This window comes from Schistocerca piceifrons, chromosome 3, assembly GCF_021461385.2.
Source record: "Schistocerca piceifrons isolate TAMUIC-IGC-003096 chromosome 3, iqSchPice1.1, whole genome shotgun sequence".
NCBI lineage: Eukaryota > Metazoa > Arthropoda > Insecta > Orthoptera > Acrididae > Schistocerca > Schistocerca piceifrons.
The window spans coordinates 422,299,430-422,324,280 of record NC_060140.1 but is presented as its reverse complement, the minus strand read 5'-3'; the positions used below and the strand labels follow the sequence as shown (position 1 = coordinate 422,324,280).

The 24,851-nt window shown below is 43.1% G+C and overlaps 1 protein-coding gene across 1 annotated transcript in view; it reads left to right on the top strand.

Moving 5' to 3' along the window:
- The window catches only part of LOC124788710 (aminopeptidase N-like), a 69,175-nt gene that overhangs the window by 42,807 nt on the left and 1,517 nt on the right, over positions 1-24,851 (top strand). The window contains exons 6-9 of the mRNA XM_047255990.1: positions 3,805-3,937; positions 7,712-7,793; positions 14,909-15,089; positions 15,967-16,156. Of these exons, the coding sequence (XP_047111946.1) occupies positions 3,805-3,937; positions 7,712-7,793; positions 14,909-15,089; positions 15,967-16,156 (586 nt within the window). The remainder of the gene's footprint in view (positions 1-3,804; positions 3,938-7,711; positions 7,794-14,908; positions 15,090-15,966; positions 16,157-24,851) is intronic.

Genomic DNA, 24,851 nt, shown 5'->3' with positions numbered 1-24,851 from the left:
GCGCAGTGGACAACGGCGCTCAGGCTGAGGCCGTGTTCCTTGATTTCAGTAAGGCACTTGACACCGTCCCGCACTGCCGTTTACTGAAAAAAAAAAAAAAAGAGCTCACGGAGTATCGGAGTAGACCTGCGATTGGATTCAAGACTTTCTTGCGGACAGAACTCAACATGTCGCTCTTAACGGAACTAAATCGGCAGATGTAAAAGTAATATCCGGAGTACCACAGGGAAGTGTGATAGGACCGTTGCTGTTCACAATGTATATAAATGATCTAGCAGAAAGCGTCGGATGCTCTTAAGGCTATTCGCAGACGATGCAGTTGCTTATACCAAAGTAGCAACGCCAGGAGATAGTAAGACTTTTCAGAACGACCTGCAGAGAATTGATGAATAGTGCAGCCTCTGGCAGTTGACCCTGAACGTAAGTAAATGTAACATATTGGGCATACATAGGAAAAGGAATCCACTACTGTATAGCTACTCTATTGAAGACAAACAGCTGGAGACAGCGTTTGCCGTAAAATATCTAGGCGTAACTATCCAGAGCGACCTTAAGTGGAATGACCATACAAAACAGATAGTGGGTAACGCAAACACCAGACTCAAATTCATCGGAAGAATCTTAAGGAAATGTAACTCATCCACGAAAGAAGTGGCTTATAAGGCGCTTGTTCGCCCGATTCTTGAGTATTGTTCATCTACCTGGGATCCCTATGTGGTAGGCCTGATAGAGGAGATGGAGAAGATCCAACGAAGAGCGGCACGTTTCGCCACAGGGTCGTTTAGCTGGCGAGAGAGCGATACAGAGATGCTAAACAAATTCCACTGGCAGACGTTACAAGAAAGGCGTTGTGCACCACGGACAGATTTACTATTGAAATTTAGGGGCAGAACTTTTCAGGAGGAGTCGAACAACATATTACTTTCCCCCACATACATCTCGCGTATTGACCATGAGGAGAAAATTCAAGAAATTAGAGTCAATACAGAGGCTTACCGACAGTCATTCTTCCCACGCACTATTCGCGAGTGGAACAGGGTTGGAGGGATCAGATAGTGGTACCGAAAGTACCCTCCGCCACACACCATTAGGTGGCTTGCGGAGTATGATCTAGATGTAGATGTAGTAGTATGAGCGAGAGTCAAAGCGTTACCTCAGACAAGTTTGTCTTAGGAAGCTCGAACAATAGCCATCTGACCACCATGAACGCTAACGTGCGATGCCTACTCACAGATATAGCAGCCACAGAATTGACGCGTAAAACGTCTCTTACGATTTTCTCGGCATTGCCAGAGTAGTGTACTTTACTACTTGCACATTACGTTGTTTTAATGGCCTGTTAAGGTGTACAAAGTTTGAAGTAAATCTGTGATCCCAACTCCCTGGCCTCCACTTGTAGATACAATTTCTTGAACAATACTGTACTGTAAAAAGAGTGCTATTAACAGGAGTTCTGCCAATTCCTTTCTCATGCCATTATACAACAGTTCTTTACGTTCTTCTAATAGTGAACGGAGGGATATTCCTTCGCTTGTGCGAAAACTGTTTTCAGTGGCTATTTTGGGTGTTAGTACATTGAGAAAGCTAGATTTCTGTTTTATTTAGAATGATGGCTGACTGGGATTCCTAGGGCGTTTGTGCTTGCGACTTAGTGCAATTGAGTTCCAGATATGTGTATTTTTAACACAAGTAAGAGACATTTGGCTTAACACACTACTTTTGCTTTGTCTCTGTGACGATAATCGGATGTTCAAACGAAAGTGTACGTCGCGTATATAAAGTTAGCATTTATGTTGATTGCATACCACAGCTATATAATTTATAATAATTAGAAGAATTCCAGTCCTAACACCATCTTGAGAGAGAGTGTTCCGCCGTTGTGTGTTTCGTGGTCTGTATATGACCCCTTGGTGGTGAATGCTACAAGAATCATCGAACTTCTGGGCAGTCGTGCAAAATTGCAGCTATTTACCTGTTTGGTAAGCGCATCAAACTGATAGAAGTGGAGATAGTGCTATAATGTTTTCGAAAACGTCACTGATAGCAAGAAACAAATGGCTGTCTGATGAGTTTCGAGATATGACCGTTCACGTCAGCGATATTTCAGCGGGTAAGGGTTAGGTTTTGGCACCTGGACAGCGCTTTTGGAGACTTCAAGGCTAATGGAATAGAGAGGTGATATGAGACGCGTTGCCAGAAAGTGCTGCACAGAAGATGTATGACATGGTCAGTTGGTGCCTACATGTCAGTTGCTGCCTACCACCGTCGTCTACTTTATTTAGTTACATAAAATAATCTTTGAGTTGCATGCTAGAATGAAATTACTGACTATGTACAATTTCCTTCCGTTCTGGAAGAGATTTAGTGGCTTTAAGCTTTTATGCAGATTGTTCTTATTCCAAGAGTAGAAATCGTGAAATGAACTATTAGTTGAAAAAAAGAGAAATATACATAAAAAATTTCATGAAGTAATAAATACTCTGAGAATCTGTGGTTAGTGTACTCAGTTCCTTGAACAAGTTGAGCAGACCGGTTTTGAATCCACATTAAAATTAATTCGAAAAACTTTAAATTGACTAGAAAAGTTACCCTAAAATGTGACATACAAGACATTATGGAATAAAAATAGGCAAAGTGTGCTAGCTTTTTAAATTTTAGATCACTTACCTACATAACGTCTACGTTACAAGTACGGAGTTGTTTGTGCGATTTAGCAGCTCTCTTAAATGCTACTCCCAGCTGAACTCATCAATCTGTAATCTCGATAATTTAACGCTGTCAACCAACATTCTTTTATTTGATGCATCTGCCATGTTCAGCACCGTGCGTAATGAAATTTTTAAAGTTTAATTACACTGAATATCCCATAATCATTTAACAAGGTGCTATAGATTTTCGTTAGTAGCTCTTTTTAAAACTAGGTATTTGACTTGCCCTCATCATTTCATCATCATCATTCGTGACAGTGACTAGATTGGACTATGTAAAAATTAGACTGTGAAAAAAAAATTGGGACTTTGTACGGGCGCCGATGATTGCGCAGTTGAGCGCCCCACAGACTAAACGTCATCATCATAATCTCTTTAAAACTGAATTTTACTTGCTGTTTATCTCAATATTTATCTGCAAACAAAATATACATAGCACCTTGTCTTACAACCCTCTAATATGCACAAGAAAGAGCAATGGGCCTATTATACAACCTTGGGAGACACCACGAATGATTGTTGATGGTTTAATGTATTGGATGAACGTAGCGACATGTTGTATTCCCTGTTAAAAAACATTATCTGTTTTGCTGCTACGTCTGAGGCATAACATTCTAATTTACTTATTATGATGTGATTCACGCTGAAAAATGCTCGTGCCATATAAACTTCACAAATTGTAAGCGCTCTTGTCCCAGTACCAGTACTGTCTGAGAGATCGAATGTAATTTTCATTTTATATTGTCACAGTGCTATCAAGGAAGCAATACAAAAGGAAAGAGTCGATTAACATAATACAAATACTTTAACTGCGTAGATAATATCCATTTTGCAGGCCGCTGTGGCTGAGGGGTTCTAGGCGCTTCAGTCCGGAACCGCGCTACTGCTACGGTTGCAGGTTCGAATCCTGCCTCGGGCATGGATGTGTGTAATATCCTTAGGTTAGTTAGGTTTAATTAGTTCTAAGTCTAGGGGATTGATGACCTCAGATGTTAAGTCCCCTAGTGCTTAGAGCCATCTGAACATTTGAATATCCATTTTACTCTGCCTCTGGTTGTGCCACTGATAGCTGAAAGGCTCTCTTATTTATTACCAGGTGGAGCCCACGTGGCGAATTGACGAAGCGTTCGTGGTTTCAACCTTGCTTGGCCGAGGAATTGCCTACGATGAAGATCCTTCAGCACCACCCATCACCAGCGAGGATTCTGATATCAACATCTATTATAAAGGTATACGTCTTTATTAAGGTATTTGTTACCAGTCAACATCTATCTTACTACAATATTTATTGTTTAAGTTGGTAACAATATTATTCCTTTCAGTAAGTGTTCGTAATCTTGAAAGGGCGTCCTTGGAGCAATATGCACACTTCAAATTTTTGCGACACATTGATTCTTCTGTGCGACGTATAATTTCACTACTGTTGATGAAGGACAGTTGATCACAGACTCAGATCAAATTTCTACACATTTACTTTAGCTCATTAGCTTTTGGTAACGGACGCGAGCTACACATTGACCAGTGAGACCAGGTAGGAAAATCACATGTATGATACGCAGTATCACTGTCCTGTGGCCATACAGTAACAATCAGATATATTCTAGGATTCGAACACTGGAATGGCAACATACAACGCTATCAGTCTCCTGTTAACATCCAGGTCGCTCTTCCCAAATTCCTCCGCAATTTCAGAAAAGAAGAAGAGCCTGGGATATCAGTTCAAAGATGTGAAGGTTAGGAAGTCACAATAAAATCAAACACTTCAGTATGCTTGGAAACAATACGATTATCGCCCCTCAAATAAGCCAAGTGAAGTCCGTTTCTTGGGTTAGTGCTTCCTACAGCCGTCAACACGTGCATCTTGCACAGAACTGTTGATTAACAATAACTGCAGATTGATTTAAATCACTTTGAGAGCCGCATCTGCTGATCAGTTATTACAAAAAAGCTGGCGCCGCAAAATTATTTTCGCCTGTTTTAAATGCTGAACTAGAACTTCTGATAGAACTTATTGTCGAGGTTCCATTGGACTGTCTTCTTTCCTCGATGTAGGTCTGCGACAAGTTCAGAGTACTCTCAAAGTTTGTTCTTTTAGGCTTCTTAGCCAATCCGCGCTGTAGCTACGGAATGCTGGGCTTGTTCCTCGACCAGGGGCGTTCTCACTGATTCAGGCCGCGCTTCAGCTAATACCTCCGACAATACTTGCCGATCAAATATCGAAGGCTTTCATGACCGGATGTCTTATTTACTGGTGAGTCTTCCGGGCTGTATGACCGTTATCCAAGAAACTTTTCGGTTCCTGATGATTCATCCAGAGCTGCACAGGACGTCTACAAAGGTACTCCTGGAGACAGTGACTCTAGCCGGCTGATGAGTCGGACGTGGAGAGTGGCTTAAATAATATGTAAAATGGACGTAGTCTAGTTTACACGTGATCAGCAAAGATATTGATTCTCAGACATAAAATTGTTTTTTTATGTTTTTTCCCTTTTTTATTGGCTACTAGCATACAAAATTTTTAGCCATCACAAATAAATGTACTGACACCTACAACAAGGTAACAATTTTTCTTCGCCATACATACTATTTAGGGCATACTTTCATATGTTTTCATATCAAAATTACTGTAATCCGATTACAAAACACAATTGACTGCTAAAAATTTACTTTGTTAATTAAGTTCTTTAGGTGAGTTCAATTCATTTTAGATTTTTATGTCTTCTTTCGCCAGAAACCGGGATATGGCATCGTATGTACTTCTGGTTGTGTCTCCGAGAATTGGGATCGTGCAAAGCGGCAGGCAGTGACCAAGTCTTAAGAGCTCATTTAAAAAGTTAACTCTGCCCTTCTCATAACGTCTACAGTGAAATAAGATGTGATTTACATCACCAATTGTTTCCTCTTCATTGACAGTAGGGTGTCTTCGATAGGCCGATTCTATGTAAGTGGGCAGGGAAAGATCCATGACTGAGACGCATTCTCACAATGGACGTTATAATTTTCCTTGAATGTTTGAAGTTCGCAAACGATGTCTGTCTTGGTATGAATGCCTGTATAGATAAAATTTAACTATTGATTCTCGCCTGTCAAGGATAAATCTTATCTGTCGATTTTGCAGCGCCACTGTCCATATACCACTAATTTTCGTGGCTTCTTCTTTTCTGTTAAAATTATCCCCATGCTTATATATTTCGATGCCTTCTCTATATATCCGTGGATAATAGTTTGTCACTGTAGATAAAAAAAAATTCAGAAAACTTCTTTTAATGTTTAGAGCAACAGTTCTCTGTGACAGGTAGAATGGCCACCAGACTGCGTTAGTGTTGTTTGTTTGCATCGTTGTTACCACGCCTGGTAGAGAATATAAGGGGTGAGAACAGTGTCAGAAGTTGAGTGATCACTGTGTAGGACACGGACGATTTCTTGAAGAGCATTCTCTTCTACAGCTGATTCTTGTCTTTCCCTAGTCGCCAATGCCACATACGCGTGTGAGGCAGCATTATCAGCACCTTACAATGTTTTGAAGGGACCTCATTGTGTGTCTCCATTTGGCTGGCTGGCCGAGTCGTGCAGTATCCAGATTTGCAGGACATTCGGATATGAATGTGTGAGAACATGAGGTAGGCATATTCGCGCGCAAGGCTCCGAGACCACATCTGACCACCACAAGGGAGAATTGGATTATTGCGCACCCAAGCACATCGTAAGCCCTTCATATCTGCTCCTTCCATACGAGAAAAAGTAATGGACTCCCTGCAGCATTCTGTGCCATCCCACACCAACGGCCGAAGACTAGCTGCAGTTGTACTAGGGAATTAGTGACATGCGTAGGCTGCAATTAACAGCACAACACAAACGCCTGTATTTGGAACGGTACAATGACCGGGAGGCATGGACTGTTGGTGAATGGCACTGCCTTATGTTGAGCGATGAATCCCTGTTCTGCACTACCCCATTTGACCACCGTCTGCGAGTATGGCGGCGACTTGGAGAGAAGTCACATTCTACCAATGTTTTGGAGAGGCACAGCGGTATTGCTCCCGGCATCATGGGGTAGGGAGCCATCGGGTGTGACTGCAGGTCATGGCTGATAGTGTTTGAGAGAACTCTGACAGCAGAAGGATACGTTACAGACGTCTTCCATCCTCATGTGTTACATCTCATGTGGCAGTATAACGATGCCATTTGTCAACAGGATAAGGCTCGTCAAACACATGGCCTCTATGAACTGTCTTCGCCACTTTGAAGTACTCCCATAGATCGCCAGATCTGTCTCCAATAGAAAATGCGAGGGACCTGCTCGAACGTAAACTAGGTCCCAGTGCCTGTGTCTGGGATAAAAGGACCCCAGTTACAGCCGTTATGGACGAGCTTGCCTTAGGAGTGGATATAACGGCTTTGCACCCTTCCCAACCAAATCACTGCATGCATCCACGCCAGAAGGCTGCAATGCCATACTGATAAGGGGACTCGTACTGACGAGTTGTATGTAAATGTGACTTGGTGTTGTAACCACTGAAAGAACATCACAATCCCTCTCAACCTGTGAAGTTTAATTCCCATCTTCCTTTCCGGATGCTTAGTTTTTTCTGTCGGGCAGTGTACTGTCAACTTTGAAAGCAGCTGCCCCAGCGCATGAGCGTATATTAGCGGTTGTGTCTCCTGTGTCAGGTTTGTAGACGAGTAATGTGACGTAATTGAGGAGACCTGCTGCACTGCTTTAGTGTATATTCGTAGTTCTGAGGATAAATGCATTAATATTACCTAATTACAACATTCATATTTCAGACTCTGGAAATAAATAATTATGTCTGTAAGATATTTGTCCGTCGATGCCAGTAAAAATTTAATCTCAGGTTAGTTAACGGATTCTCCATATTTCTTATAGTGGTCCTAAACATCGTTTATTTTGTTTGTTTCTCTTTCTTTATTTTCAAACCCTGTTTAAAATAGGAATGCAAGTTATGAACGAACAAAAGTCTAACAACGTTTATTTCTGACAGGTGGCTCCATCATCAGGATGATGCAGCATTTTATCGGCACTGATGCGTTCTACGACGGCCTTCATAATTATCTTTTACAGAAGTAAGTACTTAAAGCAATAGAACATTAGAATTTTCTTGTAAGCAGAAGAAAATTTTCTTTATGTGACGGTTTTATAAGAAAGAGACATACGTAGTAACAGCTAGGCATTTAAATATTCGAAAAAGAACGGAACAGTAGACTATAATATTGATATGCTGGACAGATATGAGCAGGAAATAACTGCAAAGCTAAACAGGCAATCATCGTAAGTCATACCACTCGCTCCTTCTGGCTCCTGGATTTCTTCCTTACCATCTGCACCCATCCTGTCTGCCTCTCCCCCACCCTCACCTACCTTGGCCTCACCATTGACCGTCACCTCACCTGGTTCCCTCATCTCCGCTCCATCCAATCCAAAGCCCACAACCGCCTCCAACTCGTCAAACTCCTCTCTGTCCAGACATGGGAGTTAAACCCCACACCTACAAATCCTTAACCCGTCCCATCCTCTGTTATGCCAGTCCCGCCTTGTTATCTGCCCCTCCCCTCCCCAAATTCTACAACTCCCTCCAGATCCTTGAGTGCCATGCACTCCACCTCGCCTTTCATATATGCCTCCCATCCCCCATGCGGATCCTCTATGACCTGATTCCTTTCCCCCATCTGCTCCTATTCCTCAAACATATCTGCATACTCTACACCTCCCGCCGCCTTGATCCCTCTCATCCCCTGGTTGCTCCTGTCCAACCCCTGCCCTCTGCCCTACCTTCACTGTTGTGTCCCCCCTACCCTCCATCCTTACACCCTGTATCTCCTTTCCCAAGGTGGCTTCCATCAATTCTTCCTCCCGAATGATGCCCTCTCTCCCTTCATTTATACCTCCTATCAACTCTGATCCTCATCTTTCCTCTGTCCATACCCTGGGCTCCCTCCTCCACTGCTTCCATCCTGTTTTCTCCCCACCTAACCTCTCTCTGCCTCCCTTCTTCCTCCCCCCCCCAAGTCCTTTTGCATTCCCCTCCCCTGCCTTTCCCCACTCCCTGTCGCGTCTGCCCAGCCCCCCCCCCCCTCTTGTGGGTCCTCATCCTCCATTGGCTTCTTACCCCTCCCCCACACTTCGTTTTTTCCTCCCCTTCCCCCCTTTTCTTTCCCATCATATGTCCAGATTCCCCCCATCTGCCCTCGGCTGTAGTATGTCATATTTGTGCCAACATTTTAGTGCAGTGTTCAAGTGAGTGTTAAGTTATTTGGACAACATGGTTGTGGAGATGAGTGTTCAGTGTTGTGCGTCTTTCCAAAGTGTTGTGAACAGAAATCGTGCTGTCGCTGGGTGTGAATTTTATATCTCTTGCGAACAGAAACCAGACTGTCACCGTGTTTTTTAATTATCTGTCTATTATTTTTCTGCTTCCTGTGTATTTTATTAGCATCATCAACCCTTTGTTTTATGTTTTAAGTTCCACTATTTCACATCATTTTACCATTTAAGTCACCGATTTTATCGCCAGCTTTTATTATTTATTATCTTCATCTTTTTAAAACAAATTCTGTAGGCTGAAGAACGGCGTACTAAGCAGCTGCCAGTCCACCCACTTCGGGGGGCGGGGGGGGATCGAAACTCAATAAAGAAAAAAAAAGCAAAGCTAAACAGAACTTTCTTACACAGGAATACTTAAAACAGAAAATCACTGCCAAATTGTCACAACTCTGTTTTGAACGTAGTCGCTGTCAATAACTGGCGCAGAACACTCACACAGCTAAAAGAAAAGTACAGCCACACTGCACGGAACAAGTTCATGAAAGTAACGGTTCACGTAAACACGTTATACTTTAAAGCTTCCTCGTTTCAAACACTCAACAACCGCCGATCTTAAATCAGTCCGGAAACTGTAGGTAACTGTCTCTACAAGTTGACTTATCGAAGAAACAAAACAAATTTACCGAAATTTCAGTTTTACCATTTTTCTCTGGGCTAAGGTTACACAGAATAAAATTGAAACAAAAATCAAAAACAGACAACATATACTTGCAGCTCCAATACGTAAACTGATATCATTTACGTTATTATCAGTTCGACTTTTTCTTTGTGGAAGTCCATCTTCGCTACTGAATGAAGGACTTTTAAATAATTGTTTTTCGTGTCTTATATTTTTTAAGCATTCTCAATAGCTTGTAATACATGAATCGAGTTATACGATAAATATGAGGAGCGCAAAAGTGAAGCAGATTTTGACTTGTTGTTTATGGTATTTTTAAGTTGTAAGCACTTTTTATTGGATGTTTATCTTTTTTTAAGTATTGGTCACCGTACAACATGTTGTTGTCGCTCAACTGATTGCGCTGCTCATTAGTTTCACATTGTGCAGTTTCCAATGTCACTTACGTAAGCCTCTATTTTATGACTCTTTGGATATATAGTATACTGGGAAGGGGCGGGGCAAGATGGACTAATCGACTGGAGAATGGCGAGGGGAGCCATTCTACAGTTAGTTCCTTTTGGTTCTCGCGTGTCCTTGCGGGCCTGCTTGTGTGTGCGTGTTACCTTCTTTCGTTGCTGGCTTATTAATTTGAGTATATCTGTGTCTGTGCTGAGTGGGGAAAGACTTTGTATGTATCTTGCTATCATTTATTGCCGCTTCTGCAAGAGGCAGGTTGAGCTTGTTTCTATTCTAGTTTTTTGTACAACCTATCGATCTGTATGCTGTGGCACACACATAGATAGTGTCACTTGCCTAACACTTTTACGCTCTTTATTTCGTGAACTGTCCAAGCTACCGAAAACAGGTTGCCTGCTTATGGTATTACGCCTAGTGGCATGTAATTTCGTTGCTTGTCTATTAGACTCAACTCTTGTATCAGCCGAGATGCAGAAACAAGTACAGTTTTTAAATGAATCGATATAATTTTAATTGCTTTCGACAGCTCTTAAAAAGACGGATACAGTGATATAATAGTTGTTAATATTGGCGTTAAACTGTTTCGCAGAAATGTATGAGGAGAAAAGCTAAAATGAAAGGCAGAGCATTCGGCATCGACTGTTGTGTAAGCACTGCCAAGTGCGGCTCGCGCCAGGCTCTTTTTTGTCATTGGAGCGTCTCGACTCTTTACTTGTTGCCCCAAAAACTGTTCACTAATGCTTGAGTATGGAAATATATTTATAATACTTTCCCGAGGTTTATTCTGATATGCTAGAAGTAAGCGTGTAGGTCCAGTTACGACATTCGTTGTTGTATCTTTGTCGTATCAAGTTGGGTCATGAGGATTTACGTTTAATCTTATCGGCGAAGGTCTGTCGTCTTACTGCACATACCGACAAACCCTGGCTTGAGGCCCCAGATGCCGGAGTTTAGATCGCAACAGCCGATTCCGGCGGCCTTGTAATTTTGTATCATTTTTCCGATACCACTGTTAAAAGCTTTAATGTCAACATTAATAACACTTATATCACTCTAACCGCTTTTTAACACATTTACAATGCTCACCTTACTGTCTGGCATGAGCAGCCAACAAAATTAGCTCATCTCTGCGTACTATCGTATGCCGAAATCCTCGATTCGATATTTTCGATGGTTGCAAGTTTCAGGTTCTTCACACTAAGTGCTAGACATACACAGTCTGGTCAAAGGATTCCGGGCACCTCTTAGTGGGCATTAATATGGATTGTCTACCCTTCACCTCTGCGACGGGTTCAGTTCTGCTGGGGACACTTTAATGAGGTATCTGAATGTCTGTGGAGAAACGGCAGCCCATTTCTCCACAGGAGCCGAAACCAGAGAAGCTAGTGATGCTGGAGGATGGGGCCTAAAGCGAAGTCGACACTGTAACTCATCCCAAGGCTGTTTTATTCGCTTCAGGTCGGGACTCTGGGCAGGGGCAGTCCATTTCAAGAATGTTACTATTCGCAGACCACTGTCTCACAGATGTAGCTTTATGACAGAGTGCAGTGTCATGTTGATATCACAATTATCCAGATGAGATTTTGACTCTGCAGTGGAGTGTGTCCTGATATGAAACTTCGTAACAGATTAAAACTGTGTGCCGGACCGTGACTCTAACTTAGAACCTTTGCCTTTCGCATTCAAGTGCTGTATTTCTGCCAGTACCTCGTCTCCTTTCCGGGTGGGAAGGCGTGCCGGTCCCCGGCACGAACCCGCCCCGCGGATTACTGCCGAGGTCCTGTATGCCGGCCAGTGTGTGGATGGTTTTTAAGGCGGTTTTCCATCTGGCTCTTCGAATGCGGGCTGGTTCCTCTTATTTCGCCTCAGTTACACTATGTCGGCGATTGCTGCGCAAACACATTTTCCACGTAGGCGTACACCATAATTACTCTACCACGCAAACATTATGGTTACACTCGTCTGGTGTGAAACGTTCCCGGGGAGTCCACTGGGGACCGAACCGCACAATAACCCTGGGTTTGGTGTGGGGTTGGCGGTGGGGTGAGTGGACTGCTGTAGCCTGTTGTAGGGTTGTGTACCACTGCAGGCTACGGTGGGGACGACGCCTCTCCGTCGTTTCTAGGTCCCCAGTTCCATACAATACAATACAATACCCCGTCTCCTACCTTCCAAACTTCACAGAAGCTCCCCTGCGAATCCTGCAGAACTAGCACTCCTCGAACAGAAGATATTGCGGAGACATGGCTTAGCCACAGCCTCGACGATGTTTCCAGAATAAGATTTTCACTCTGCAGCGGAGTGTGTGCTGACATGAAACTTCCTGGCAGATCAAAACTGTGGTAACGCACTTACCCACGAAAGGCAAAGGTCCCGAGTTCGAGTTACGGTACGGCACATAGTTTTAATCTGCTAAGAAGTTTCTTATCATAAGTATCGTTTGCGAACAATTCCTCTGTTGCACACAGTACAGAGTGCTGTAAAATGTGTTCATTTTCTTCCGTATTTAGCGTCTTCTTAAGCTCTATACGGGGACCACACCGTATCCAGCATTTCGTAACACTATCTTCTATATGCGTCACTTTTGGCGCTACACTTTGCGGTAGGTAACGTGCTCCAGCTACTCGCCAAACCTAAACCATTCCATCGGAGTGCCGGAGGTACAGCGTGATTCATCACTGCAAATCACTCGTTTCTCGTTATCCACTGTCCAGTGGTGTCCCTCTTTACACCAACTTCAGCATCGCGTAGCACTGACTACAGAAATGAGTGCCTCATGAGGAACTGCTCGACCACTGTACCCCATTCTTTTTAACTCCCTACGCAGAGTCACTATGCCAGCTGGACCGCATGGTAGTGAGACGGGTGTTACGATTAATCAAGGAAAACCCCCAGTTGGGAAACGGGGCCAAAATTAGTTGGTTACTGTCGAGTTGCAATTTACAAATTTCTTTATTGATTACTTCAACCATTAAAAGTAATTTCTTTAGCACTTGACCAGGAACAGATCCAAAAAGTTAGTAGGCATGAGTGCCTTTTCAAAACAATTTACTTTACAGTTAACGGCCAAGCCATTTTATTTAAAACCGACTTTGATAAAATATTTGATAACAAATCAAAATTTTCCAAGTAATGAGATTAAAAACTTTACTTTACCGTTAATAGCCAAGCCATTTTACTTAAAATAAACTTTGATAAAGCATTTAATAACAAAATTAAAACTTTGCAAGTAATGAAATAAACCACTAATTTGCATAAAATCTCGTTACCGAACATGTAGGGAGCCAACTTCTTTCAACTTTGGCACAACAAGATATTAAATTACAAGGGCTCGCTAACAGGGAGCAGAACTAGCATTTTCAAAGGATACCAAGTAGATTAAAACAATCAAAATAAAGATACAGTCATTCACCTTTTACAATAACTAACAATTTTAAAGCCACGTAATTTTAAAAACCCACTAATGAAAGGCAAACTTAACCTTTTTAAACAGTGGTAAAAAAAACAATCAGAGTAAAATACAACCATTTAACATTTTACAATAACTAACAACTTTAATACCATGTCCTGCCACCAAAATGTCCTGGGATAGAAATAATTAACCGACCGGGTGTAAGGGCGGCCACGTTTGTCTCCCGAAGGATGCTTAGGCTAGAAGCGGACTAACAGACTCACAAGGCCTCACATTCAGCAATCACATCGACCTTACGAGAGGCCAGGGGATGTGGAGGAATCAAATCAGGAACCATAATCCCTGTCCAAAAATGAACTTCCCCCCAGGCAGTACTAATAAGAAGCCAAAAGATCACTGTCTATAATTACACCGGCGACAGGGACAGGAAATCCGAACGCAGGAGGCCACAAGGCAGAAAAAATGTAATCTAAAACAATAATCACTGCCCAAAACTACACTTCCTACCGGGCAGTACTAATAAGAAGCGGAAAAGATCACTGTCTATAAATACACCGGCGACAGGGACAGGAAACCCGAACGCAGGAGGCCACAAGGCAGAAAAGACGCTGGTTGCACAAGCCAAAATTCTTCAATTAACATCTAAACCTTTAACCAGCTTAACTTGCAGTTTATCAGAGAAACAGCAGGTGGACTCCGATGCAAAGGTTCCTCACACCCGACCTTGTACACGTTTCCAGCGTACCCAACTGGGCACAGTCACGCAGCCACGCGCTCTGTCACCGGAGCCCCCATCTTCTCTGCACCCACGATATATGTTGAGAGCCGACACACGGCTCAGGTAGTACTTTGGAACTCACGAGTGATTCCTTTCGCCGATTTTCCACGATTTTTTACAACCATCCTCATCAATACTCGACGGCCCACCAGTACATGAGATCTGTCTGGTGCTGGTTTCTTCGTTTCTCCATTTACAGACACATCACCAACAGTCGACTTGTGCAGCTTTAGAAGGTTGAAATGTCCCTGATTGTACTGTTCCTCAGCTAACATCCTGTGTTTAGTCCACGTTCGAAGCCATTGGGCTGTCCTAACCGACCCATTTTGCTGTTACTGCTTCTATACTGGCATCATAGACATAAACTCTGGCGACATCTAGCGGACAACTCCGCATTACACAGGAGTGTCCTGATACTTTTGATTGGATAGCGTATATTAAGCTTCCAAAATAAGTGGTGCTCAGTACGTCTGGTTACTATTTGAGACTCTTTCTTTTCCAGACACGAATATGGACCTTACATGAACTAAATTGAGAGTTGTTAACTTATAGTTGTTACATGATGGATGAACGTCACTACTGCTCACAGCCAGTTCAGCAACGCCACGGATGACATCCTGTTCGCGGCGATGGACGCGGTGGCGTCCTCGTCGGACCTGCCTTCCGACGCGACTGTGTCGTCGGTGATGCTGCCGTGGGCGCGGCAGGCCGGCTTCCCCATCATCACCGTCACCAGGAACTACTCGGACGGCTCCGCTGTCGTTACGCAGGTGGGCATTGCTTGCAAGTTGCATACGTTTCCACAATGACGTACTGAGACTGACCTTTCCTTGGGCGCACCATATGCACGTGCCACAGCTTTTAATTACAGCAAACTACATTCATCATACTAAACTTAATTATAAGCGGAAGGAACAGTCAGAAGGCAATAATATTTGGCAAGCAGGTCACAACAAAAAAAGACCACAGTTAGACGATGTCGGAGTAATTTTTACTGAGTTACATAGATAAATACAAGAAACATCACTGGTGTATAGTAGCAGTACTGTCGAAATCAATCTTCCAGACCAATCGACATATAAGACATTCTGGATGCAGCAATCACAGTTTTCTTGTTTCATTAAACGTTTCGAGGATTTTGCTCCTCCAAGTATCCTATCCTGTGTTTCCTAGTAAATACAAATAAATTTTTAATATAACAAGTTTTGAAATCGGACTAAGAAGAATAAAATAAATAAAATAATTTCTCCTAGCCCCATACAAATTCCCACCCCATACAGATAGTCCCGAAAATTCGTACTTGTGAATTCTTAGTAGCTGTGACAATACTTGTAAGACTTATATCGAAAAACGTCCCACGTTTGCCACAGCTATTAAAAATCGACAGCTAAAATTTTTCAAGATTATCTTATGGGGTCGGGTTTCTGTGTAAGGCTGGGAGAAATTATTTTATCGTTTTTAGTCCGATTTAACAAAGTCTTACATAAAAAATTTATTTTTATCTAAATAATTATTTGATATCTGATCGCACTACGTCTGCGGTATTTTTTTTTTTTTTTAAGCGGTACCGGTCCAAAAGTTCATGAATGTGTCATGTTTCTGCTGTGGGGTTTTAGTGTAACTGACGGTACCTCGTAACATCCACAGAACCGTTGGCTGGTGCCTGCTGATCCCAGTGACGAGACGACGTGGACGGTGCCGGTGACGTACACGTCCAAGTCGGAGACCGCCTTCTCCACCAGCACGAGGCTGTGGCTGACAGACACGTCAGCGCGGCTGGACAACGTCGCCGACGCCGCAACAGACGACTGGGTCATCTTCAACCTCAACGTCGTTGGTAAGTGGCCAGAAGCGTCCCAGTCACTGTCATAATAAAAGAATCGGCCCGAAGGACGGAAAAACATTGGAGACTACCACCGCACACTATGCACAACGAAAAATTGTGCAAATGAAACAAAGGACCACTACATTAGCTTCGATACTAGTCCTATGAGTAAACCGTACTATTTCTGAGCTGCAATACGTGAAAAATCTTGTCTCAAACGTTCATTTTCCATTTAATTAAGTACCAATGGGCTTCATGAATTTCGGAAGCAGTCTAGTGCAATTCTGAGCGAGAGTGTAGTGCGATTGTGAGGAATGAAACGTCCGTTGCACTAAAACAGACTACTGCAAATAGTTAAAGAAAATTTACTAGAAAAATCTTGAAAGTACACCTTTGTATTACTGCTCTATACAAATCAGATTTAAACATTTGCTATATCTCTTAACATGCTAACAAACTCCCTCTGCTTAAAAATTCAGCCGTCTGAGATTCCAGCTAGCTCGATGGAGTATCCAGAAGATCTCTTCGGAATCAGTGTTGGGAGCCAAGCCTCTGATACGTGTTTGTAACGAGTTAGCTACCTTGAACCTCTGGGCTGCCGGGTAAATATTCAGAACAGTCCCATTTGAACTAGTGCAATAGTTCTAGCGTATGCCAGCCAAACTGTTTTCTGCGTGGGACCTGTACACAGGAGACTGCGTCATCTGTTTTGAATGTCTAGTCTCAGTTTTGTTACTGTCTCGCACTGTCAAGGCATAATACGTTCTGCATCTACATAGACATTCCGTAAGCCACCGTATGGTGCGTGGTGGAGGGTACCTTCTACCGTTAATAGTCATTTCCTTTGGTGTCCGCTATCAGATAGAGCGAGCGAAGAACAACTGTCTATGTGTCTCCGTACGAGCTCTAATTTCTCTTATCTGCTCGAAGTGATCCTTACGCGAAATGTACGTTGGCAGCAGTAGTGTCATTCTACAGTCAGCTTCAAATGCAGTTCCCATAATTTCCTCAACAGTTTTCCACGAAAAGAGCGCTGTCTTCCCTCCGGGGATTCCCATTTGACTTCACGCACCATGTCTGTACCAGTTGCATGTTGATTCAGCCTACCGGTGACAAATCCAGCATCCCACCTCTGAGTAGCTTTGATGTCTTGTTTTAAGCCGACGTAGTCGAGATTCCAAGCACTCGAGCCGTACTCCAGAATGGGTCGCATTAGTGTTGTACACGCGGTCTACTTTACAGATGAAACAAACTTCCCTAAAATTCTCCCAATAAAACAAAGTCGACTATTCGCCTTCCCTACCACCGTCTCTTTACGTGCTCGATCCATTTCATATTGCTTTGCAGTCTTACGCCTGGATATTTATTCATCGTGACTGTGTCAAACGGCACACTGCTAATGCTGAATTCGAACCTACGATGTCATAAGAAAAACACACTCCGCGAAGTCTGTGGAAAGTTGTCCTACAGGCAGGATATCGTGAAAGTAGCTCTGCACAAGGATGGCAAGTTAATCATCGACATGAATGTTTGTCCTTTCACTCATAAACAAAAGACCCCATTCCCACAACGCCATCAGGCAGCATTCAGTCTCGAGGTGCACCGTATGTTTTGACTCATCGATAAATGTTGTCAGTAATATCAAATAACGCGGGTATTATGCAAAACTTGATTTTTGCAGAGTGACTTGCAGGTGAACGGCGTCTGGTGCAAAGTTTTGCAGCTGACTTAAACATAAATAAATGTAATGCAGTGCACATAAGTAAACGGAAAGATTTGATATACACTGAAGAGCCAAAGAAACTGGTGCACGTGCCTACCATCGTGTACGGCCCCCGCGAGCACCCAGAAGTGCCGCAACACGACGTGGCATGGACTCGACTAATGTCTGAAGTAGTACTGGAGGCAACAGACACCACGAATCCTGCAGGTTTGTCCATAATTCTGGACGTATGGGGTGTCGCATTGTCCCGCTGGAATTGCCCAAGTCCATCGGAATGCACAATGGACACACATGGATGCAGGTGATCAGACAGGATGCTTACGTACGAGTCACCTGTCAGAGTCGTATCTAGATGTATCAGGGGTCACATATCACTCCAATTGCACACGCCCCACACCATTACTGAGCCTCCGCCAGCTTGAACAGTCCCCTGCTGACTTGCGGGGACTACGGATGCAACAGGTTGTCTCCATACCCGTACACGTCCATCCGCTCGATACAATTTGAAACGACACTCGGCCGGCTAGGCAACATGTTTCTAGTCATCAACAGTCCAATTTCGGCGTTGACTGGCCTAGGTGAGCGTAAAGCTTTGTGTCGTGCAGTCATCAAGGGTGCACGAGTGGGCCTTCGGCTCCTAAAGCCCATATCGGCGATGTTTCGTTGACTGGGTTTGCACGCTGACATTTGTAGATAGCCCAACATTGAAATCTGCAGCAATGTGCGGATGGGTTGCACTTCTGTCACATTGAACAATTCTCTTCAGTCGTTGTTGGTCCCGTTCTTGCAGGATCTTTTTCCTGCCGCAGCGCTGTCGGAGATTTGATGTTTTGCCGGATTCCTGACATTCACAGTACACTAATGAAATGGTCGTGCGGGAAAATCCGTACTTCTTCGACACCTCGTAGATGCTCTGCCCCATCGCTCGTGCGCCGACTACAACACAACGTTCAAACTCACTTAAATCTTAGTTCAAATGGCTCTGAGCACTATGGGACTTAACATCTGAGATCATCAGTCCCCTAGAACTTAGAACTACTTAAACCTAAATAGCCTAAGGACATCACATACATCCATGCCAGAGGCAGGATTCGAACCTGCGACCGTAGCAGTGGCGCGGTTCCGGACTGAAGAGCCTAGAACCGCTCGGCCACAGCGGCCGGCCACTTATATCTTGATAACCTACCTTTGTACAGCAGTAACCGATCTAAAAACTGCGCCAGAGATTTGTTGCGTTATAAAGGCGTTGCCCACCGCAGCACCTTATTCTGCCTGTTTACATACCTCTGTATTTGAATACGCATGCCGACACCAGTTTCTTTTGCGCTTCAATGTTACTTGACTATGCCAGGTTCAGACTTACTCGAAGAATCCCAATAGGTCGCTTGTCCGTCCAATTCTTGATCGAGTTGAGACTGTTACCAAGTTATATTAACGGAGGAGATAGAAAATATTCAAAGAAAAGCTACACGATTCGTCATGAATTTAAGTAGTCAAAGAAATTATGACCAACCTGCAATAGCATACATTACAATAAGTATGTTATCCATCACTGAGACTCTTCAAAAATATCGGAGCCACGTTCCAAAACGATTCAAGAAGCGTATACATCTCCCGTAATGACCACGATGCTATAATTAGGCAAATTAGGGCTCATGCAGAAAATGTTTCTCCTCTTCTTTCTGTCTCATCGCCATGAACAATAGAAATAACGTTTTTCCGGGTAGACACTGCTACAGCCGTCAATCAGTTAGGTCGTTACTGCTTTCATAGCCATATTCACGCTAAATGCTATGACGTGGAACGTGTCAACAGAACCCTTTCAAAAGTGAATAAATGATGTGTGAGATTGTGATTAATATCCCCAGTTGCTTGTGTGGACGTGTGTGAAGCCCACACATAATTGTAACTACTCTCTTTTATAAATGGATAATTTTTATGTAAATGATGTATTAGCCCAGAAATTATCTCACAAGACATCAGTGAACGAAAATATGCAAAATACAGGGTGAGTCAAAAAGGACTTTAAAGATTTGGAGTGCTGTATAAATTTATTGAAATAACTTTCAGCATCTGTAGATGTAACATTTTGTAGAGAACAACCTCATGTTTGATTCACATAGTTCAGGACCGCCAGCATAGTGCACTGTTAAAACATCTGCTTTCACTGGTGCGTAGCGTGCTCGCTGTGCGTTTTGGTTTCATGAAACGAACTTTGCAACAACTGTTCGGCGTAAATTCCGCACTGAATACCGCAGAAGAACTTTGTCGAGACGGGTTATTTACTGCAACGTGATAAATCACCAGGTCGTCCGCATATGGTTGATTACTTCGAACAGGTTCATGGCGACAGGTTATGGCAACAGGTACATTACTGTCTTAACAATGCAGTAACAATTCTTATGTCACTTCTTTGTTGCTCGTTTCTGTCGGCTTTGTTATTAAGGGAGGACGTTGATGAAAAACACACACTATTTCAAAAATGCACCAAATCCACAGTTTTGGAGATACGGCAATGAAATTTTGTACCACGCTTTACATGAAAGTAACACATTTACATATAAAATCCTTTAGTTACATATATTCAACTTTTTTAATGAAATTTGAAGTTTTATTTTCAAAAAATAATGTATGTTCCTTTTTCTCAGAAAGTATTGGTTGGTTGTTTTGGGAAGGAGACCAGACAGCGAGGTCATCGGTCTCATCGGATTAGGGAAGGACGGGGAAGGAAGTCGGCCGTGCCCTTTCAAAGGAACCAGCCCGGCATTTGCCTGGAGTGATTTAGGGAAATCACGGAAAACCTACATCAGGATGGCCGGACGCGGGATGGAACCGTCGTCCTCCCGAATGCGAGTCCAGTGTGCTAGCCACTGCGCCACCTCGCTCGGTCAGAAACTATTCAAGAGATTTCTACAAAAATTTCTCTGTTTCATCTCTTTATAAGTTGTAAGCATCTCTCCTGAGGCTTTTGGAATAGGTCAAATACGAGAATTTTCAAAAATTTTTAATTGTAATTCCACAAGTACAATTTTAAATTCATGCAAAATTCCAAGCACTTTGCCCCATATCTCAGCTTACAATCAGAATTTCTCAATTTGCTCTTTAGACAACGTTTATTAGGTTTACAGAAATGTGTGTACAAAATCTCATAATTCTAACATTCATAGAACCTGAGGAGAAGGTACATAAACTTTAAAAAACAAACTTTTCAGCAAACGCAATTTAAAGTTCAACCTAACTTTTTTCCTTATGTCACTTCTTCAGAAGGCACCACATTTGTACTCTAGATGGTCTTTCCCTTCAAGGCTTCGCTTCTGTTTTCTTGTTGTCTGTCTTCTTTCCTTTACCAGGTCTTCAACTGACTTTTCAGCTGCAGAGACGCGCTGTAAATCTATTTTTCTCAGGATGTCTTGAGTAAAATTTACTATATTTAAGCCCATTCTTTCTAATACCTTCATCCTCCTGACGTTCCCATCATTAAATACAATAACTGCATCATAAGTTGCAATTGTGACAACTGTAGCAGATGCAAATGTGTTTTCAGGACATCGTTTCCTTATGAGTGAATTTAGAGACTCATTTTGATTCTGGGTTTTGCTATGAACACACTTTTTGAGAAGTGCAGGATCGGCCAGAAACCTGTAAGTGGGGTTGACAAGATGCAGGATACAATTTGGAAGCCTCTCCCTGTGAATGTAGGGGTTTTTATCCCTCTGAGCTTGGCGTGGCAGGGAGGCTGCGTCACACTTTTAATTAATTTTCAGGCACTTCAGATGCGATTTCAACATTTAAACCTTGGGAACTTACTGTCCATGAGTTGGACTAACAAATAAAAAATAAATCGAAGCTTGACATTTTTGGTCAATTTCATCAACGTCCCCTCTTAAAGTAGCACTGGTCACTTTTCCCATATTCTACAATAACGCAATATTACGAATAAAAATTACTCCTTTACTAACAAAGGTTTATTTAAAAAGAAAAATTTTAGCTCTGGTTCTATGGTAAAAAATAAAAAAAAAACACCTGTTATAACCAAGACCAAACAAATACCAGTTATTTAGAATTAAAATACCGGTATCAGTCTTAAAGCCGTCGGTTTTTCCCATGCCTAGTTTACCCACAGTGCTTTTCTAGAAAACCATTATTGCTAGTGCGCCGCTGGCAATGGAAGATTAGTGCTACCATCTGTTGAGAGCTCTCACAAACTTCACGGTACCATATAATTGAACGTCTCAGGGCGAAGAACATACTTGTCATTTTGTGCAATGTAAGTAAATTTTGTTACTCAAATATCCGAAGCTTCTAGGGAGTATATCATTTAGGAATAATAGAATAGATAAATATCTCTTCGTTTACAAGAGATTATTCTACGGTACAAGGTACATTTGTATAATTTGGCCTAAAAATTACTACTGTAGTTTCGAAACTAATTCAGACATGTCGATGGCACGCGTTTACGCTGTGCTTTGGGACACATTCACGCATTATTTTGCATTGCCGTCTTAACTGATACCTCAGTCAAAGAAACAACAGCAGTTGGAGAAGCATTCTAAGAAAATGGGGCACAGGACGATAAAAAGTAGAAGCTATTTGAGCTAATGAAACTGAAGTAGAAAGAATTAATTCTGTAAGTGCAAGATTGGTTGGATGATTTGGGGGTGGGGACCAAACAACGAGGTCGTCGGTCCCGTCCTTTTTCAAAGGAACCATCCAGGAATTTGCGTGAATCGGTTTAGGAAAATCACGGAAAATCTAAATCAGGTTGGTCGGACGCAGATTTGAACCTTCGTCCTCCCGAATGCGAGTCCAGTGCACCACCTCGTAAGAAAAAAGTGTTAAAATGTGTGTGAAATCTTATGGGACTTAACTGCTAAGGTCATCAGTCCCTAAGCTTACCCAGTTTTTAACCTAAATTATCCTAAGGACATACACACCACCCATGCCCGAGGGAGGACTCGAACCTCCGCCGGGACCAGCCGCACAGTCCATGACTGCAGCGCCCTAGACCGCTCGGCTAATCACGCGCGGCCACCTCGTAAGAGGAAGGACTGATAAGGACAAATAATTGCTAAAAACAAGAGTGAGAAAAAGTGTGTACGGGCCTAGTTCTGTTATCATTAGTGTTCTGCCCAAAGGCAGGTTTTGACATGGTAACTCTCCACGCTCTCCTGTCTTCTGCGTAATTGCTGCTTCCCTTAACGTCGTCTATCCTCTTGTACACTAAGCGATCAATAGTATCCGGACACCCCCAAAACATACGTTATTCATATTAGGTGCATTGTGCTGCCACCTACTGCCAGGTACTCCATATCAGTGACCTCAGTAGTCATTACACATCTTGAGAGAGCAGAATGGGGCGCTCCGAGGAACTCAAAGACTTCGAACATGGGCAGGTGATTGGGTGTCACTTGTGTCATACGTCTGTACGCGAGATTTACACACTCCTAAACATCCATAATTCCATTGTTTCCGATATGATAGTGTAGTGGAAACGTGAAGGGACACGTACAGCACAAAAGCGAACAGGCCGACCTCGTCTGTTGACTGACAGAGACCGCCGATTGTTGAAGAGGGTCGTAATGTGTAATAGGCAGACATCTATCCAGACCATCACACAGGAACTCCAGACTGCATTAGGATCCACTGCAAGTACTACGACAGTTAGGCGGGAGGAGAGAAAACTTGGATTTCATGGTCAAGCGGCTGCTCATTAGCCACACATCACGCCGGTAAATGCCAAAGGGCGTCTCGCTTGGCGTAAGGAGCGTAAACATTGGACGATTGAACAGTGGAAAAACGTTCTGTGGAGTGACAAGTCACGTTACACAATGTGGCGATCCGATGTCAGGGTGTGGGTATGGCGAATGCCCGGTGAATGTCATCTGGTAGTGTATGTAGTGCCGACAGTAAAAGTCTGAGGCAGTTGTTTTCCATGGAGGGGGCTTGCTCCCCTTGTTGGCTCAAATGGCTCTGAGCTCTATGGGACTTAATATCTAAGGTCATCAGTCCCCTAGAACTTAGAACTACTTAAACGTAACTAACCTAAGTACATCACACATCCATGCCCGAGGCAGGATTCGAACCCGCGACCGTAGCAGTCGCGCGCACCCCTTGTTGGTTTGCGTGGCACTGTCACAGCACATGCCTACATTAATGTTTTAAGCACCTTCTTGCTTCCCACTGTTGAAGAGGAATTCGGAGATGCCGATTGCATCTTTCAACACGATCGAGCACCTGTTCATAAGGCACGGCCTGTGGCGGAGTGGTTACAAGACAATAACGTCCCTGTAATGGGCTGGCCTGCACAGAGTCCTGGCCTGAATCCTATAGAACACCTTTGGGATGTTTTGAAACACCGACATCGTGCCAGGCCTCACCGACCGACATCGATACCTCTTCTCAGTGCAGCACTCCGTGAAGAATGGTCTGCCATTCCCCTGGAAACCATCCAACACCTGATTGAACGTATGCCTTCGAGAGCGGAAGCTGTGATCAATGCTAAGAGTGGACCAACACGATATTGAATTCCGCCATTACCGATGGAGGGCGCCATGAACTTGTAAGTAATTGTCAGCCGGGTGTCTGGATACATTGGACAACATAATGTATCTCCTCCTTCCTCTCATCTCACGTGCCAATGAATGCATCGTCCAGTTCTTCTTCCTTGCTCTTATAACTTGCAGCAGTCTAGTGGAAAGGATGGAAATTGCTTTTGTATTTCCTGCCTGAAACGGTACAACCAAACAAAACGAAATCAAGAATGGGCTGAGTGCTTTAGGTATAAGAGATTGGCTCACGACGATTATATCACGTGTAACACTTTATTTTTTGTGTGTGTAAGTCGCAACTTGGAGATTGATAATGAGTAGGCCTTTAATTATCATTCAGATTATTATGTAGGCCGTATTATGCTAACAGGTCTAACAGGTGGAAGTTTGCCAAAAAATTTGTCTACTGACACTAAAATTGTTGTGTTTCGCCATA